The 19,116-nt window shown below is 46.7% G+C and overlaps 1 protein-coding gene and 1 long non-coding RNA gene across 2 annotated transcripts in view; one reads left to right on the top strand and one right to left on the bottom strand.

Annotated features, from left to right (window-relative positions):
- Positions 1-1,532: 1,532 nt before the first annotated feature.
- On the bottom strand, positions 1,533-13,110 carry LOC132657833 (uncharacterized). Its single transcript, XR_009596543.1, has 3 exons — positions 12,994-13,110; positions 10,449-10,600; positions 1,533-9,856 (listed from the first exon to the last, which is right to left on the bottom strand). It is a non-coding gene; the product is annotated as an uncharacterized LOC132657833 (long non-coding RNA).
- The window catches only part of SLC1A2 (solute carrier family 1 member 2), a 166,388-nt gene continuing 160,332 nt past the window's right edge, over positions 13,061-19,116 (top strand). The window contains exon 1 of the mRNA XM_027979630.2: positions 13,061-13,154. Within this exon, the coding sequence (XP_027835431.1) occupies positions 13,138-13,154 (17 nt within the window). The 5' untranslated portion in view covers positions 13,061-13,137. The remainder of the gene's footprint in view (positions 13,155-19,116) is intronic.

The raw sequence follows: 19,116 nt of genomic DNA, 5'->3' as shown, positions 1-19,116 counted from the left end.
AGTGCATGTCAGTCAGGGGTTTCTCAGAACTTATAAGGTCCATGTAGTATAAGGGATTACGGTGACCACAGACAATTATGGGCACTGGTGGCAAAGTCTCCTTGAGGCTGTGGCCTTTGCATCCAGTGTTGGACCTGAATTCAAGTGGCCAGCAGTTGTGAAGGAAAGTTGGATGTGAAATTGGAAGAGCAAGAATGATCTGGAACCCAAAAAAACATCGAAAGTCATGTCTGTCTCTGCTGTCCCCAGCCTCCATGATTTGAGTGACCTGCATCCCCACACACCTGGTCCAGGAGACTCGGAGAAGCTGGAAGAGGATTTCCAGCAGGTATGGGAGGGCCTGCGGGCCAGGGTGCTGTTCCACCCAGGAAAGGTGAACAAGCCAACCAGTGACGTTGTGTATGAACTGCCAAGGTGCCCGATGCTCTTACCAGCTTCCGGAGAGTGGAGATGGCTGTAGCTTTACTCTCCTTTTCAAATCTCATGTTAAGCTTCTCTGGCGCTCACTCTAACCTGAAGCCATACAGGGAAGGGGACTCTGCAAACGTAGTTGCAGCCCCCCTCTAAGTTGACAAGGAACAAAAGTCATCACAAATCATTGCATGAAATATTAACGTGGTTGTCGACAGGGGATGCCTTTGTGGAGAGCTGGTGAAAGCTTCTGTTTCATCCAGATTAGTTTGGCTCTAATTTCTTTTGTAGCAGTTTTTTGTTTTGTTTTGTTTTAGACACATGCAACCCCCAATATCTGACATTCTATCAGTGAAGCCTTGGTGTCTAGGAGCTGGCCTGGCACTCACTTCAAAGCTAGGATCAATTATTTCACAGCATGCTGGTATCAGTCAAGAGCCTTCTGTGACTGTGAGGGATCAAGGCAGACACAAGGCTGCTTTATATCTTGTCAGTGAAGAGGCAAAAGCAAGGTCATTATACAAACTAAAAAATACGAATGATCCCCCTCTCCTGGTTGAGAGCAGTGACTGTCTTTACTTCTATACCAATTACAGTGTTAGCCTCTATTTTTCCTTCCTCCTAGATAAGATTTATAAAGATAACCAATTATAGAATTACCTCTATTTAACTGATAGCATCCAATCCACAACAAAGCCCCAATTCCATGGGACTTCCTCAAAATCACCTAATAGAAGCCTGAATCCTAGAATAAGTTTTCCAAAACTCTCTTACTATTTTATTAAATTTTATTATTGTTCTGGGTCTTCACTGTAGCTCGGGAGCTTTCTCTAGTTGTCATGTGACATGTGGGATCTTAGTTTCCTGACCAGGAATGGAACCCAGGTCCCCTGCACTGGGAGGTTGATTCTTAACCGGATTCTTAACCATTGGACCACCAGGGAATTCCCTCTAATACTCGCTTGATGATGCACATTCTCTTTCATTTCGAAGAGCAATAAATCCATCTTGTTCAACTAGGATTGGCCAGGTTTAACATCAAGTGGACTTTCAAGAATTACTGAGTAGTCACCCACTCTGCTTTATTTTATTTAAACTCCAGCAGGAATTGAGAGGAAGGGTCGATCCAAATAAGCAATGTTTTTATTCACAGGGTAGTTAGAACTTCAAATTGAGTCTTGAGTGTAGGTGGAAAGGAAGTGTAGGATATTGTAAGTACAGAAAATGCTTGGAAAGTATGTAGGATTAAACATGGAGGGGGGCTGGCTTAGAGAAGGGCCAATTCTCTTTTTTTTAATTAATTAATTTATTTTTGGCTACAGTTCAGTTCAGTTCAGTTGCTCAGTCGTGTCCGACTCTTTGCGACCCCATGAATCACAGCACGCCAGGCCTCCCTGTCCATCACCAACTCCCGGGGTTCACTCAGACTCACGTCCATCGAGTCTGTGATCCCATCCAGCCACCTCATCCTCAGTCGTCCCCTTCTCCTGCCTCCAATCCCTCCCAGCATCAGAGTCTTTTCCAATGAGTCAACTCTTCGCGTGAGGTGGCCAAAGTACTGGAGTTTCAGCTTCAGCATCATTCCCTCCAAAGGAATCCCAGGGCTGATCTCCTTCAGAATGGACTGGTTTGATCTCCTTGCAGTCCAAGGAACTCTCAAGAGTCTTCTCCAACACCACAGTTCAAAAGCATAAGCTCTTCAGCTCTCAGCTTTGGCTACACTGGGTCTTCATTGCTGTGCATGGGCTTTTCTCTGGCTGCAGTGAGCTGGGGCTGCTCTTCATTTTGGTGCCTGGGCTCATTGCTGTGGCTTCTCTTGCTGCAGAGCATGGGCTCTAGGCGCCTGGGCGTCAGTAGTTGCAGCGCACAGCTCAGTATTACAGTTGCAGCTTGTAGGTTTCAGAAAGCAGGCTCAGCAGTTGTGATGCGCGGGCTTAGTTGCTCCGTGGCATGTAGAATCTTCCAGGACCTGGGGTCGAACCCGTGTGTGGGTTCTTATCCACTGTGCCACCAGGGAAGTTTGGGAAGAGCCAATTCTTTCCTATCACGAATCCTTTATTACAGTGACAGGCCACGTTGGCCAGCCAGCACCTTAATAACAAGGATCAGTTGGTGGTAGCTCTCAAAAGCTAGGATCTAGAATTTGGCTTCTTATTGCCCATTTGCAAACATTCAAGCCCATGTTGATGTCTCCAGGAGAGTGAAAGGAAAGAAGTGGAATTCTAGAAAGACCCATCAGGCTAGCTGTGCAATGGTTAAAAGACCCAGCCTGAGTTTAAATCCCAGCTTTGTCACTTACATGCTGTCACCCTGAGCATGACATTCAATCTCGGTCCTACTGTTGTTCTATCCACAAATGGGAGTGAAACGATGTGGGGATTCAGGGAGTTAATGTGTCTGTGACTGAAGCATGTAGAACAGCATCTGCCCTGTGCTTCATCGCTCAGTCGTGTCCAACTCTTTGTGAGCCCATGGACTGCAGCCTGCCAAGAACCTCTGTCCATGGGGGTTCTCCAGGCAAGACCGCATGTGACCTATTGCACTCTGTAGATACTGGCCACTGTTAAGAGGGTTGTTGTTTCATTGCTGTCCTTCTAAGAGGAGACTGGAGATGGAGAAACCAGTTATGAGTGACCTTATGAGGGCTGGAGAGAGGAGGAGAGGATTTAGAATGCTGTTGAGGTATAAGCATGTGGAAGGAAGTTTGGCAATCTGTGGAATGAGGTTGAAAACGGGAAAGGGTGGGCAGAAATAAATGAGGTTTCAGGTTAAAAGAACCAACAGGGTTGAGAGCAAGAAGCAGTGGGACTAGAGACTTCCCTGGTGGCCTAGCATCTAAGACCATGCTCCCAGTGCAGGGGGCCCAGGTTTCATCCCTGGTCAGGGAACTAGATCCCAGATGCCCACAACTAAAGATCCTGTGTGCAACAGCAAAAAACAAACAAAAAGCAATAGGACTGTGTAAGTGGGAGTAGTCGGGATAAATTTCTAAGAAAAAGTGTCAGAGCTTACACCGGTTTTTTACGCATTTCCCTGTCTGCATGTATGTGTGTGTATATGTGTTTGGTGGGAGTTCAGGGGCATACAGGATGGACTTAATAAAAAGGATCAGGTACAGCTGGACAAGTAGAAATTTGCAGCCCTCTCAATGAGTCCTCACCAGCATAATACTTGTTGTTCTTTGGAGTTATGGCTGTGGAGTTTGAATATTAATCTTTACAAGTTCTTTGGGATTTTCATGCCTTCAAATTCATCATCTACTCATAACTTACTAGGGCTTCCACATTTGCCTCCTCTATTGGAAAATTAGTCGATAAAATCTCTTCCATCATGAATTCAATCAGAGATTGTGAGTTCATTGATTTTTCTACCTATCATTCATCCATCCAGAAAAATTGAGTGTTAAGGATTGAAGTACTAAAGATGGACAACATAGGCTTGGTGCTTGCCCTTAATCGGATAGTCCCAGAAATACATGAATAATCAGAAATCATCATGAATACTGGGAAGAAAATACAGGGTATTGTAAAATAGTAGAACAAATGTCGCTGATTTAACCTGGATGGGCCAGGATAAAAGGTTTGCCTCCCTGAGGATGTGATGACTGATCTGGGAAGAAGTTGACCATTGGATGGAGGGTGGGGAGAGGGGAAGAACATTCCAGGCAGAGATGAGCGTGTACAGAGATGCTGAGAGAAGGGCTTTTGGCGTATATAGAGAACTTCCAGAGAACCAGTAAAGCTTCCGAGGAAAGCAAGAGGAAGGGAGAGGTGTGCCAGGAGGCTGGAAATGCAGTTGTGGTGTGTATGGCCACCCCAGGAGCTGGAAGCACCACACTCTATATGTCAAACTCGAACTCCGAGAATGTGCACTAGGAACTATTAGTGAGGCCATCAACTCATCATCTATAGCCTTTGGCTTTGACCTTGTGTTTTTCTGTTATCCTTCTAACCTGGTTATGAATGAAGACCTTGAGTCTCCCAGCAATGACACAATTGCATCATGTTCTAAAAAAGATCTTAAATGAGGATGAGGTGAGTTAAAAAAAGACTGAAAGTTAATGCAAGAAGCAAAGAAGTGAGACACTTATAGCTTCACTCCTGCCTTATTTTTTTCTCTTTCTTTAGTATCCTGTGAAAATGTTGAGTGAAATACTTTTTGGATCCCTAGGGCTTGGGGAAGTTTATCTTTTTAGGGCTGTTGGAAAGACGAGAACACTTTGGAGTGATTTGGTAGCCATTTGTGGTCTCTTTTTGCTTTTCTTGGCAGGAGGACCTGCTTTCCCTGGCAGGGCTCTGCCGGATGTGCTGTTGAGGCCCAGCATTTTAAGAAGACTGTCTCAATGGCTGAGGTTTTTAGGGATCACTTCACGTTTGTATTCCAGTTCACCAAGTGTTTATCCAGAGGCTTGTGGACCAGGCACGATGGAGAGTTTTGTCAACAAAGAAAAAAAAAAGTCAATAGATAAAACTAGGGAATAGCTTTCTTGGGTGACAGATAATATTAGAGATTGAATTCTCAGAGGAAACAAAAATCAGTGTTATGTTTCTGAACTTACGGTTTCTAGGAAAAGATAACTCCACACAAAAGAGAAAGAAAGAATGTTATTAATCTTTGTTTTGAAAGGGGAACAGGATGTTACAAATAAAACAGTATGTGGGTGCTAATAAATAAAACCTCCAAGTGAATTGGGACTCTCCTAATTTGCTGTTATTCCCCAAAAGCATAGTTTAGCCTCTGATTTTTAAAATGTCGCTGAATCTATAACCTCAACTTAGACATCAATTACCTGGTTGCTGTCTCTCTCTCTTGATAAAGAAAATAACTTTATGAAAAAAATATTTTGGGATTTGATAACAAAGCCCCCCTCAGAATTACCAAGTTATTTCATTAAAAAAAAAAAAGTGAATACAGAAAATAGAACCATAATCACATCACTGGATTCCTGGGGTCACAGAAGCCTAGCTTGGGTCCTTGGTTCGATCCTTTAGCCAAACCATTTAGCATTTAACCCCAGTAAGCTGTGTCAAGCAACAAAATCCTCTCCCGAAGGTTAAAAAAACCCTCTCTCCATCATTTTGCCCATCATAAAGATGTCACGGCTGAATGCCATCCTAGCAGAACAAAGAGAAGTGAGAGATGTATAAGTGGCATTCGTTGCCATGATTAGAAGAAATGGGGCGGGGGAGATAGAAATGAAAATACCAGCAATAACTCTCAAGAAGTGTTTCTACTTTACACTGGGATCAAGCTACTAAAAAAGAGACAGTTACTCTAATTCAAAATTGTGTGCTTTTTACGGTGGACATAAAGAATTTGCACCAACCCTGACATTTTGCCTCAAGTTATCTCCTAGAAGAAGACGCTGACACATAGGAATGATGAACCAGGGACTCACAATTCATCTTTTCTCCCTGTGTCCTTTCGTCTTTCATCTGTGCTGAGTAAATGGAGTGAATTCACACTCCTTCTATTAGAATTCATCAGGCAATAAGTGTAGCTAACAAATGCTTCAGTCTTCCTGAGCCTTCTACTTAATGAGGTGGTTTCTGCCTGAAGAATGGATTATATTTAGAGCAAGTTTTCAGTCTGAATTGAGATTTCTCTGAAGTGACATCTCTTTTCTCATCAGCATAGAGAGTCAGGTAAAAATAGAACTCCCTTACTTCCTTTCGCTAATGCGTGTTAACAAGAAAAGAGTGAATGAACCTAACTTGTATCTTCCTGCTCTGAACACCTGTGGGAGGGATAATTCTCTCTATCTTCTATTCAGTGACCACAGTGGACAAACAGCGCTATATGCAGGCTCATCCATAGCTGTGCTGTGTGGTTGGATCTGAAGCACTATCACCATTATCACTTCAGAGTGACGACAGCGTGACGGGCAGGAGGCTGACATAATAAAGATGACAATAGCCATCACTGTGTGCCAGGAACTGTGCCATCACCTCCTCTGGTTCTCCTCCAAGCACAGTGGGTGGGGTCATCACTAGTTCCATCGATGCTCAGAAGGTTAAGTGACTCACTCACGTTCAGTCAAAATGGAAAGGGGGGAGATGGATTGCATTTGAAACTCACGACTCCAAACATGATCGAAATGAGTGGTTCCCAGGTCAGTGTAATTCTGAAAGTGAAAGTTGCTCAGTCTTGTCTGACTCTTTGTGACCCCATGGACTATACAGTCCATGGAATTCTCCAGGCCAGAATACTGGAGTGGGTAGCCTTTCCCTTCGCCAGGGGATCTTCGCAACCCAGGGATCAAACCCAAGTCTCTTGCATTGAAGGTGGATTCTTTACCAGTTGAGCCACAAGAGAAGCCCAAGCATACTGGGGTGGGTAGCCTATCCCATCTCCAGCGGATCTTTCCAACCCAGGAATCGAACCAGGGTCTCCTGCACTGCAGGCAGATTCTTTACCAACTGAGCTATCAGGGAAGCCAATTCTGAAGGCCATGTTATAACTTCTAATGGAGGCCACCGTCACTTTCTTAAGACAATGAGTGGCTGCTGCTGTGAAGATTTTCCTCCCACCAGTTATCACCCTAAACTCCCTTCTCTTTCCATAACCTTTTTGTTTTCAAGTTAGTTTCAGGCTTCTCTAACATCTCTCTTAGATGCTTTCAGCTTCAGAGCCAATGCTGTGCAAGAATATCACCTTTCTTCTAAAACAGAACATTGTACAAGGATTTTCATTCATGGTTTTCATTTATCCTAAAAATAGCTCACAGTTCTGAAAAATTAGCATACTCATTTTAATTGTCCTGATGAAAGGGCCTCCAACATCCTCTCTGTTTTATTTCTTTCTTAAAAACCTTACAGTGTCTATCTTGCAGTCTAAGTGATCGGACCAAAGTTTCAAAAGACAGATCCAGACGTGCTGCTGTTTCTCTGGGTCACTTTCTTCTGATAAACTCTGGACATTGAAACATTTCTCCTCTGTTGTCATCATGATGGGGAAATGGACTTATTTAATGGCCTTTTATGGAAAAGCAGTGTAGGACTTTTTTCTTTCTTTTCTATATTAGGAGTCCCCCTCCCACCCTGTGCAGCATCAGAGATGCAATAACCAATCTCAGGCGATCCAGAGGAAAACCAAGACAGGGAATGAATTCCTTAGAAGAACAAATAAGAGAAGGCAAAGTCTTTATCCCTTCTTTGGTCCAACTAAGCTCCTAAAAGGACTGGAGAAGAACACTGAGAATTATAGGATTTAGGATTGGAACCTTTGAGGCCATCTGGTGATTTGTTCCATGGTATTAAACGTACCACCTTCTCATTTCTAGCAAATGGCCTGACTGGGTCCTCTCTGCTAGAAGATCCTCTTTGATGGAGAGGATGTTGCATGGGGGTGAACTGTTCCAATAGTGATGTCATTATATAGAAGAGAGATTAAAAGCAAGATTCTGCAGAAAGACTGCCTGTACTCAAACACCAGTTTTGCCCCCGCCTCATCCATTGGTCCTGTAGGTTCATTCTCTGACTGTCTCCATTCTGCACTGTTCCCTGGGAGGTTGAACTATAAGAACTGAACTATAACTACTGCATATGAATTATGACAATGTGCTCCCCTGCCCTCTGCTTCCAGCTATAGTCAACAGGGAGTCCCTGCAGGGGAGAAGAGAACAGGAGGGAAGTGGGGGTCAAGTTATTTATTGCCAGACCCCTTTCCAACAGGTTGCCATGGCAACAAAGTCTCAGTCTGGGTCAGCTGGAACCGGTGTGCTCTTTGGGTTCAGGCTTAGGGTGGGTAATGATGCCCCACTATTACAGTCCGTGGGCTCTGCCTTATGTCTTCAAGTTTCCCCACATCCTTCCCTTACCCTTCTAAATTGTCTCTTTATTAAACTATGCCCAACTTCCTTAATTTGAATATGCCAACTTTTTCTGGCTGAGACCTTGACTGACACAACCACTCACTATCTGTCTAATGTTGGTCAAATTCTATAACCGCTCTTGGATTCTGTTTTCTCCTTTGTAAATTGGGGGTAATAATAATAATATATGCTGTAGAAGGACATCTTAAGAATCAGATGAGATGATATATACAGATACTTGGAACATGCAGTAAGAACTCAGTAAACGCTGCTGCTGCTGCTAAGTCGCTTAAGTCGTGTCCGACTCTGTGTGACCCCATAGATGGCAGCCCACCAGGCTCCGCCGTCCCTGGGATTCTCCAGGCAAGAACACTGGAGTGGGTTGCCATTTCCTTCTCCAATGCATGAAAGTGAAAAGTGAAAGTGAGGTCGCTCAGTCGTGTCCAACCCTCAGCAACCCCATGGACTGCAGCCTACCAGGCTCCTCCGTCCAGTAAACGCTAGAGTAAAGCTATTAATACAACTACCATGAAGTCTCAACCTGAACACTACCTTAATTCAACTATGGTAAGTTACTTCTCGTAGCTTGACTTAGGTTTTAAGTCAACAGTCAATACAGAAAAAAAAGAAAAAAAAATTCCTCAGAGTCAAATTAGACTTGAACATCCCTCAACATGGTGTAGTCAATTTTTTGGTATTCAGTCCTGCAGAGTTGTTTTTATTCACGCCAAGTTTGATAACCTGTGGGTGAGACTTAAGAAAGGTGAATCTACATGCAAATATCAGAGCATCCCACCCCTTCTGCTTCTGCCATAACCATGGAATCCCTAGAGGAGATTGAGAGATGCTAGAAAATTCGAAAGTGTTCCTGCTGGCTTATAGGGTTGACCTCGTTCTGTTCTCACATCAGGGCTTTATCTACTTAATGTTGGCTGGGAGATTTGTAGTTTGCTGTGAAGACAGAAAGGAGTTAATGGGGTCACACTTTAGACGGTTTTAGGGGAGGCTAGATTTTTTAAGTGGGCTCAGTAGGAAATTAAATGGGGTGCATGCTGCTGCTCCCATATGTCTGAGATGACCCTTTGCTGATCATTCAGGGTGTGCCAGCCTCAGAGCTAAGCGTTTCCTCCATGTTAGTTATCTGGTTTAACCTCATAGCAACTATGAGATGGAACTATTATGTTCTCTGGTTTTCACATGAGAAAGCTGAACACCTAAGGTGCCCAGTCTAAGACTAAACAGTCTTATTGACGCCAGGGGCGGTATTTAATGTGTTTCTGCCTCACTTAGCTCTCAGTTTAGATCCAAGACTGAGGCAGAGAGAGCCTGGCTTACCCTCCAATGTTCCATGTATGTGCAAACTGAGAATTAAATTCCATGTTTGATAGCTTTTCATGTTAGTTGTCCACAACAGTACACACGTGTTTGCCTGAATAGATTTTTACACGCCCTGTGTTTGATGAGAAGAGAGTCAGCCTGGTATCTTTCTTCCTCCCCCCATACCCCCAAAAGACTAAACACACCAACTTGCTTCAAATCCTCCTCAGGACCATATTTCTGGACCCCTTTCCATCTTGTTGGACCGTCTCTAGTCCAGTGGTTCCTGATGCTGGCTGGAGTAGGATAAATCACCTGAGGAAGTTAAAGAGAAAAACCAAAAACTGAGTCAGGACCCTGCTCCAAATTTCTGGTAGGTGGCCTGAGCATTATCATTTGTAAAAAGCTCTCTCAGTACATTTTAATCAGCAGTCAATATGGGAAAGCACTGCTCCAATTTGCTGCTAAAAAATTGAAGAATTAGTGGGGATGTTGGCAGGGCCCTCTGGAGCGAGGAAAAAGAATCGGTTCCTTCTAGCTAATGATTATTATCCAGAATTATCTGCGGCATGTTCCACACGATTTAATAGGCCTCATCTCCAAGGGCAGCTGAATGCAAATGTCTCTCATTGTAGCATGAGATGTGAAGGTTCCCGAGCCGTTTGCAAGGAAGGTGCAAAGTGGAGCCACTTCTCCCATGGAATCTGGCCATGCCTGTTGACTCACCAGAATTCTCTCTGATCCTGAATGCTGAGAATATAATTAAGACTGCTTTTGATTGGATGGTTTAAAATGTAAAATCAACACCATCCCCCTTTCTCTGTCCTTTTGCTTCCTCTGTTTCTGTGGCCTCAGCTGTGTTGCCCTTGGCAGTGAGAGCTGAGGAATGGTGTGGCTCAGTGCTCACCTGTGTGCAGGTACTGAGGGATTCAGACAGAGGAATTCCTCCGTGCTGCTTGTAAAGGGGCTGCGGTGGTCCGCTGGGATCGCAAACTTCTAGAGAGATGCCGGCGGCTTTGTTCTCCAGCTGCCACCTCAGCAGAAAGGGCAGTAAAATCTCTAAATTATAAAGAGAAAATGAGACTGTACACATTCTGCCCCTGACAACTTCACATACAAAGGCACACGTCCACTCTTGACAGGACTCAAAAGGCAGAACCAAACACCACACGGAGGCTCAGGAAGGTCGTTTTTCATCTACAAATGATTATAAATCACAACTAAATTTTTTTAAAGGAAAATTAGAGGTGCTATGAAGGGTCCTATGATAGATAAGATATAGGTCTGGTTAATCTAACCGGGGCTCACAGGAAAGAGAGAGAGAGGGAAGGGACTGAGATGGGGGAAGGTTTGAATGAAGGAAGACGTTCGAATTCAGATTTGGAAAAGGGAGGTGAACAGAAACGTTTAAAAAACTTCTATTTACTTCTTTTCTCTTTTTCTTGTTATTTCTCCTATCTGCCTATGCACTCTTGGATATCGTGTTCAGAAAACTATCCTCCAAGGACGCTTAGATTAAACTGAACACTTTTTGAAGGTTTACTGGGTGCCAGAGTCGTTTAAGAACTCTGCGCGTCTTTTACATTTCATTTAGATCTCAGCTCTGTGCGGTTGGGAATGGTACTTCTGTTTTGCAGAAGGAATGAGAAGAGTTGAGGAATTTCCTCCCTAATTATTCCACTGGAAGGTGAAGAACTCAAGCTCTCAGATATCAGCGTCAGGGATTTAACCACGAAGCCGCCCTGCTGGGGCTCCAGCTCCCCTGGCACGGTCCCGGGGAGGAGCTCCCGAGTTTCCACGTGGCCAGCTGCATTCGGTCTTCGGGAAGGTGTAAGCACAACCATCGGGCTGGAGAGCGCCTCTGCCGAGGAATCAGGCCAGGCATGCGGCGACTGAGGACAGTACCCGCGTCCCAGACCCCGCCAGGAGAAACCTGGCAAGTTCCAAGGGGCAGGTTTGCACCGCGGACATCTCTCGGGCGCGTTGCCACTCTGTAAATCAAGAGAGTCTGTTTAATTCTCACCGCGGCCCTGCAAAGGGGGTTGTTTTGGCTCCATTTCTTAGAAGAGCAAAGTGAGGCGTGCCCTCCCCAGTGGCCTCTACGTCGGCAGGTGGTGGAGCAGTAGGTGTCTGCCTCTTCCCAGAGATAATAAAATCTGCACGGATTTTGCCATTATTATGCAAAGCCGGCGGGGAGGCTCGGACCCTCCCTTGACCGAGCCCATCTGTCTCCGCGCGCCGCCCCCGGGGCACAGAAGCCGACAGCGAGCGGAGCGGAGTGGGTGGAAACCCGTCCCCGCCACTTGCCTCACCATCTCTCCACTTCTTCACCACCAGCGCCCCCGAGGCCGACCTCCCTTGGCTCAAAAAAAAAAAAAAAAAAAACAACACTACCGCCTCCCGCGTACCCTCCCGCCGCCCCAGGGAGCTGCATTAATATTAATCCCGATGCATAATTGAAGGCCGGAGATTTATTCGGGCCGAGGCAAGGGAGGGTGCACAGCTGGGCTGTATTTCGGCCGCTTGGGTTTCGTGAGGCCTGGTACCCAGGACGTGGGAGGATGGGGTGGGTATGCCGCCGGTGAGGATGAGCTTGGGAATGAAGTGAGCCCTAGCGGGTGTACCAAGGAGTGAGGCGGGGTGCCGGGGGCTGCTCCAGGGAGGCAAGGACGGAGGGGCATCCCAGGTCTCCGTGACGTGGCCTGCGCTGTGCCCAGCGAGGGGTGACCCGGGGCCACGCGGGCTTGAAGGGAAACAATAGCGACTCCTTAGATCCTGGGCTGCTGCCACCGGCAGCCTGGGCTTTCCCGGGAGACCAGCCGGGGTTCTTTTCTTATTTGGCTAATTTATGGCGAGAGGCTGGGGGCGGAGGGATGGCAGAGGAGGGACCGCGTCTAGAGACTGGGGGCGAGGGGGCGGCAGTTAAAGGAGTCTCCCGAGGCGGCGGCCCTGGTGATGTCAGCTCTCGACGAAAATAGAGAGGGATCGCCTGCAAATCCCCAGCTCCGGCGGGGCTAAACCTTGCAATCCCTCCCCGGCCGGCGCCGAGCCAGGGTGCAGGGGCCTCCACCGCCTCCCCTGGCGCGCGCACACACACCGCACACGCGCGCACGCACGCACCCACTCCCTTGCACACCCGCCGCACACACTCGCCGCCCTCCCCCCTGCCACCGTCCTCCGAGCCCGCGCTCCGCCACGCGGCGAGCCCCACAGCAAACACAGGTGGCCCCGGCTGCACGCCGTCCCGCGCCCCCTCCTGCAGCCCGGGGGCGGCGCTCTCTCGGGGAAGCCACCCTCTAAGCACCCGCACTCCCCCGCCCTCCATCTAGAGCACCCAGCCAAGCGACACCAAGGCCGGCGGAGGGAGCGCGGGACGCGCGCAGCGAAGAGCGGGGACGCGGCTTAGAGCCGGCTGGAGCCTCCTGCGCGCGTTGAGGCGCTAAAGGGCTTACCCAGGAGGGGGGTGGAAGGGCGGGGAGATTCTCCCCCCTTAAATACTGCGCTCGGCTGCACTCGTGCGCTCACCCCGGCACCCGCTCACTCCTCGCCTGCCGCTGCCGGATTGTGCCGAAGAGGAGGGGGCGTTACCCCAGGACATGGCATCCACGGAAGGGTGAGGGGGGCTTTGCTCGCTACCAGCAGGCAAGGGGTTGGGGCGAGGGGGCGGCGCGCGCGCGCGGAGTGGTGGTTCCCTATCCCGGATGAGAACAGAGAGACGCCGGCGCCGGGCCTCGGAGACCGTGACGGAGCGATGGCTGGGCTGGGGGTGGGATGGTGGAGAGGATATTGATTTTCTTTCGCGAAGCTTGCTGCTTAACCTTTTGAAGATGCGAGAGACAGAGGATTGTTTCATTTTAATTAAAAAAGGTTTCGGTGGAGGTGTGCGAAAGAGTGACGAAGAATCCTCTTGGGGTTACTTTTGAGATTTGCAAACAATGAGGGATTGGGCACAGTAAGAGCGGCAGACGCTGCCGAGGGAAGCAGCGCCTGGAGCTCGGCGCCGGCTGGAAGGTGGGGACCGGCCGGGATGAATGAACTGGGACCCGGGCCGGGGCGGGGCGAAGCCCAGCGCGCGCAGCCTTGAATGTCAGGTTTGCAGAGTCGCAGAGCAGATACCCGGCCTGCGTTGATCTCTCCTTGTCCCTGGATGGCGGAATCTCCCTAGCCAGTTTGAAGGAAGCGTGGAAGAGATTTGGGTGCTTTCCGAGAAGAGGCGGGAAAATAAGTGGCTTCGGGCAAGGACAGGAGGGACAGGAGTCCCCAAATTCCAGCGGGGGGAGCGTTGATTTCCCCGATTCTCCCCGCTGTCTTGGAGTTGTCTCCTGCCTCCTGAGGCAGCAGTTGAATGGAGAATGCTCCCGGTGATAATAAGGGTAGCTTCTTTACCGGGAAGGAGATTTAGCTGCAAGAAACCCTTGAGTACGCCTATGTCAAAGAAAGTGAAAGTTGCTCAGTGGTATCCGACTCTTTGCGACCCCATGGACTATACAGTCCATGGAATTCTCCAGGCCAGAATACTGGAGTGGGTAGCCTTTCCCTTCTCCAGGCAATCTTCCCAACCCAGGTATCGAACCCAGGTCTCCCACATTGCAGGCGGATTCTTTACCAGCTGAGCCACAAGGGAAGACCAAGGAAGGGTCCAAAACTAGGTCCCTGGATCGGTATTTCCTGGGGAAGTCTCTCAGCTTGGTAGAATCTGAGTAGGAATAAAAGGACTGGTTGGGGAGCTCAGCCCTTTGGTTCATTCACAAAAGTGCACTAGCCTTTTGCAAGGCATCACTGGATCCATAGCAAGTGGCAAGCAAGTACCAGGGGCTCCTCTGAGCATAGGTGGAGCAGCCCTGGTGCAGGAGCTTTCCAGGGCTTCTAGCAAATTTTACCAACTCTGTAGGCTTGTTTTGGGAAATCGATCGCTAAGTAGGCATGTGGAGCAGCCCCAAAGTTAGATCTCTAAACTTCAACCTCCAAGGAAGGACAAGTATTTCTGAAACTGTCTGCTCTGTGTTCAGGAGAAGGGACCCATCTTTTTTCTGGCCCTGAGTCCTTCTGGCCCCTGGAGTCCTTCCAAAGGAGGTTGGGGGCAGCTGGTATCTTGTAGCATGAGATCTCTCCTCTCTTTTTGTCCTAACAGTTCAGCTATGTGGACCTTTTTGACTGTTTCTTCTCCAAACTGATGCTCCGGAAAGAGGTTTGTGTACAAGCAGGGCAATACATTTTTCTAACACAGATCTCTAGAATTCAGTATTAATATGCCTCATCCTCAGTGTCTTTTTGCCTGTTTAATTAGTCATTCATATTAGAAAGGATGCAAAGGCACTACTGGCGGCTTTCAGGTCCCTTCTAGATTTGCCCCTGCTTGTGAGGGCCAGGTTGGACAACATCTCTGAAAAGGATGGATGATGGCAGTGTTTCAAGTCCTGCATCCTTATTTGATGGCCAGATAGTAAAGGGACAGGTTTACCCCCCAATCAAGTGGTGTTTATCTCACCTTTGTCCTAAATGAGAGCTGCCAAATGATTTGACTCTATATTTGATTTAAGTATAGAGCAGAAGGGATTCACATTCTATTAGTAAGGTATTATGCACTGTACCGTTGTCAAGAAAAGACTGGTCAAAGGCATTTGCATTTAGGGAAGAACTGAGAAAATTTGAAAGACTGGGAAACAAATAGAGAAAGAACTCTGACCCATTATCATTTCAGAGCAGTGCTGATGAGCAGGTGACGCTCTCAGAAGCCCTGGTCTTTGCTTTTTTCTTCTCTTCCTTTCTTCCATCTTTTCACCAGGTGCATTGGCTCAGCATTTGTTGGGTAGACCTCATGTGGTGGGCACTCTGGGTGTGTGGGGGCTCCAAAGACGTAAGACTTTGATTAGTAGACTGTTCATATGGTTTAGTGAGATTCTCTTGCCTTTTCTGTTGCCTTTAGTTAATGTACCTTGTAAAGGGAAGTTCACGGAGAATCCGCAGACTGGTTGCCTTTGTTAGCCCGTGTCAAGCTGTTTCCTTGAAACATACATTGCTGAGAAGGAAACAAAAAATAGCGACAGAGTCTTATGCTTTCAAGATACGTATTTTGAGTTCGATTGATCCCGAATGTTTGGGGAATGGAACTGTATGGCAAACTGACCATTCTGGTTGCCATTTATTTGGTGATGTAGTTACACTCAACAGCATAGGCAGATTACCAATTTTGAAAGAATTATTAGAAGCCATAGTGACATCTTATGTTTGTTTAGCACTTCACTTTCAAAGCTTATTTGTGTCATCATCACATTTGATTCTTCCAGTAACTGTGAAGTAGGCGGTCCAAGGAGGATGAACTTTAAGGATAAAATGATATAGAATGTATCATCATCTTTCCAGGAAGATTCCAGGACTTGACTCAACTTTAGAGTTACCATCTGGAAATATCAGTTATCATGGAAGAGTGTGCTAGGCATGTCTGGCAAAGGATATTACCAGCTTTCTTTCGAAACTTTGGCATACACTGTGCAAATTGCCTTTGGGAATATTCTCATTATCAGCCTGTGCACTTGATCATTGCCTTTGCACAGCATACTCAAACATGATCTGGTTACGTGAGGTTTCTGATTGTTTGGAATTGGGATTATTAGCATCCAGCTTCTAGAAGACTCTACGTGGACTCTTTGGTAGTTCCTAGACCCTGAGGGGCATTTTCCTGCAAAGCAGCGTCTAATTTGATAGTTGAGGATTCTGTCTTTCTGAGTCCTTAGACATGACTAGAATTATGGTTTTGGTCCCTGATCCAAATTGGAAAGAGATTATTAGTATTAGACTGGCTAGTGTCCAATATAGACTGAATTATGTTGGAGCACTCAGACGCGTAGTGGCAGGCATTTCAGAAATACATTCTAAGCATGCAAGACGGCTAGGTCACCAAGTATGTCAGGGACCCAAGGCGATCTGTCTTCTGATCAGCTCCCAGGAGCCAAGGGGTCAGAGCAAAAGCCAAGTGCAAGGGCTTGGGTTTCAATTTGACTTTGAAAGCCAGCAAATCAGAAAGCTGCTGATAGTAGAAAAACCCCGCAAGCGGGACCACTGGATTTATTATTTCAAGCAAACAAAAGCAAAATGTTAACAATTGCCTCCTCCTGCCTCCCCTTGGGAGTGAAGTTGAGGCCAGCGGGAGGAAGAGCCCACAGAACAGACTTATTGAAAAGGGAACGGAGGGCATAGGTGTAGGGTCCAGAGGGGGTTGCATGTTGCCTGCCTCATGCAGTTTTAATTTCTCATTTTCAGCCTCCCTGGGTAAAATAAAGATGCGTGAAACTCAAATGAGAAAGCAATTTCACGTTTACTAAGATCGCCTCTTGTGAGTGATTGAAAGCTTAATTCTCATGAAACAATTTCTAAAGCCAGACGAAGCCTGTGATATGGAAAAAGCCAAGATATTAAAAACCAGAAACAGTTCTGCCCGTCAGTATCAATGGCCACTTCTTTTCTTCTCTAATGCAGCGTAATTAGGGGCTGTCTCCCCTGGCTTTGGATGTAAGGGAATTGGCAGATAAGGAAAAGTCTTTAAGAGATGGCAGTGCTTGGGCTACAGAAACAGGCACTATTTAGCAGCAAGGTGTGAGATTTCTGGGCCAGTGTGCCATAAATAATACAGATCCAGGATTGCAAAACTGACAGTCTGAAGCTCAACAAAGGCTGATTTCAGTGAAAATCTTGCCTCCCTGCCCCTCTCCATGGCTGTATCACACAATGCCCAGATGTCTGGTTTTTCCCTCTTTTAAAGGCAAACTAAATTGTTTTTCATGCTGATTTCCCCCTCCTTGGGACTTGCTTCCTCTTGGAACCAACTGCGTCTCTTCATTTCAATCACTTGCTATACTTATTTTAATCAAACCAGACACTGGTCATTTCAAATCTAGTAATAGTAGGCAAAAGAGTCATTCTCAAGATGAAATTTTAGTTTAGTTTGCATTTTCAGAACTTGTCCTGGAAGTTTGAAAAAGCAAACAGATGCCGCACACCGCCTTGCCTGCTCTCTCCTCTCCCATACCCTTAACAGCTTGTTGGGGGCCGGCAGAATGTTTCATAGCAAGGGTTTTAGGATCCAGATTACGGCAAATCTCTTTATTTACCAGATCGTGAGCTTGCTCTCTCTTCCCTCTGTCAGCCCCTCACCCCTCACCCACCAAGCGGCCAAGTCCTTGGAGTGAATTAATTGAAGGAGTGTTTAAAAATATCTCATTGCTCCATCTCCACGTGCTCCATCATTGATTGGAGGCAGATGGGTTGCAGATTTGTCAGTAGAATAGAAAAGGACCAGCATCTCGTTATAAATCTGTCTGGTTGGCATCAGATGATGGCAGAAAAGATAATAGGCCAGCAATATGAAAGGGGAATAAAGGCAGGGGTAGATCCTTAAACTTCAGAAAAGGATACTTCATTTTCTTAGTGCGTGTTTTTGTGGTTTTGTTTTTTTAATTTAAATGGCTGTTTTCCAATGATATTGATATTTATTTATCTTTCATTCGTGGATCTATTTAATTTCTCACGGGTGTCTGCTGAACGGCCGTCTGGTGTTCTTGGCAGTCTCAGCAGCTGCTTCAGATTATGGACTCGTTGAGCAAGGACTGTCCTTTAAAAATGGAATGAACTCTATTTTGGTGGCTGGATTTGTTCATCTGGGTCCCAGTAGAATAGGTGGTGGTCTGTGTTAAAGACCCTGGATGAAGTCCATGGGGGCAAGGAGAGGGACAACCCCCCCCCCACCACCACCACTTACAAACCCTGTATATTAGAGGCTGCATTTAAACCAAGAGGACTTTCTTCTGTTACATTTCATCAGGAGTGCCATCTGTCACTCAGTCTTTGTGATCTGGCGTGGAACTTCCCATCACGTGCCCTGCCACCCCAGCTTCCCGGCCTCTGTGCTTGAAGGATCCCAGAGATGGTGGCCAAGGTGGAAGTGGGGTGGAGGCCTGTCTGCCTCCCAAGCTCCGCTCTTCCCATAGCAGCAGATTTGTGGTATCAGATGCCCGTGGACCGTAGGTGGTCCACAGACATGTGTGTTTTGGATCACACAGGATTCTGAAAACCTTTAAATAGTTTGCTTAGACTTGACATCTTGGAAAGTGAAGTCAAGTGGGCCTTAGAAAGCATCACTGTGAACAAAGCTAGTGGAGGTGATGGAATTCCAGTTGAGCTGTTTCAAATCCTGAAAGGTGATGCTGTGAAAGTGCTGCACTCAATATGCCAGCAAATTTGGAAAACTCAGCAGTGGCCACAGGACTGGAAAACATCAGTTTTCATTCCAATTCCAAAGAAAGGAAATGCAAAAGAATGCTCAAACTACCGCACAATTGCACTCATCTCGCAAGCTAGTAAAGTAATGCTCAAAATTCTCCAAGCCAGGCTTCAGCAATACGTGAACCGTGAACTCCCTGATGTTCAAGCTGGTTTTAGAAAAGGCAGAGGAACCAGAGATCAAATTGCCAACATCCGCTGGATCATGGAAAAGCAAGAGTTCCAGAAAAACATCTATTTCTGCTTTATTGACTATACCAAAGCTTTTGACTGTGTGGACCACAATAAACTGTGGGAAA

The sequence above is a fragment of the Ovis aries genome, chromosome 15 (assembly GCF_016772045.2).
Source record: "Ovis aries strain OAR_USU_Benz2616 breed Rambouillet chromosome 15, ARS-UI_Ramb_v3.0, whole genome shotgun sequence".
Classification (NCBI taxonomy): Eukaryota; Metazoa; Chordata; class Mammalia; order Artiodactyla; family Bovidae; genus Ovis; species Ovis aries.
The sequence above is the reverse complement of the archived record's forward strand: the minus strand, read 5'-3'. Positions and strand labels throughout refer to the sequence as shown.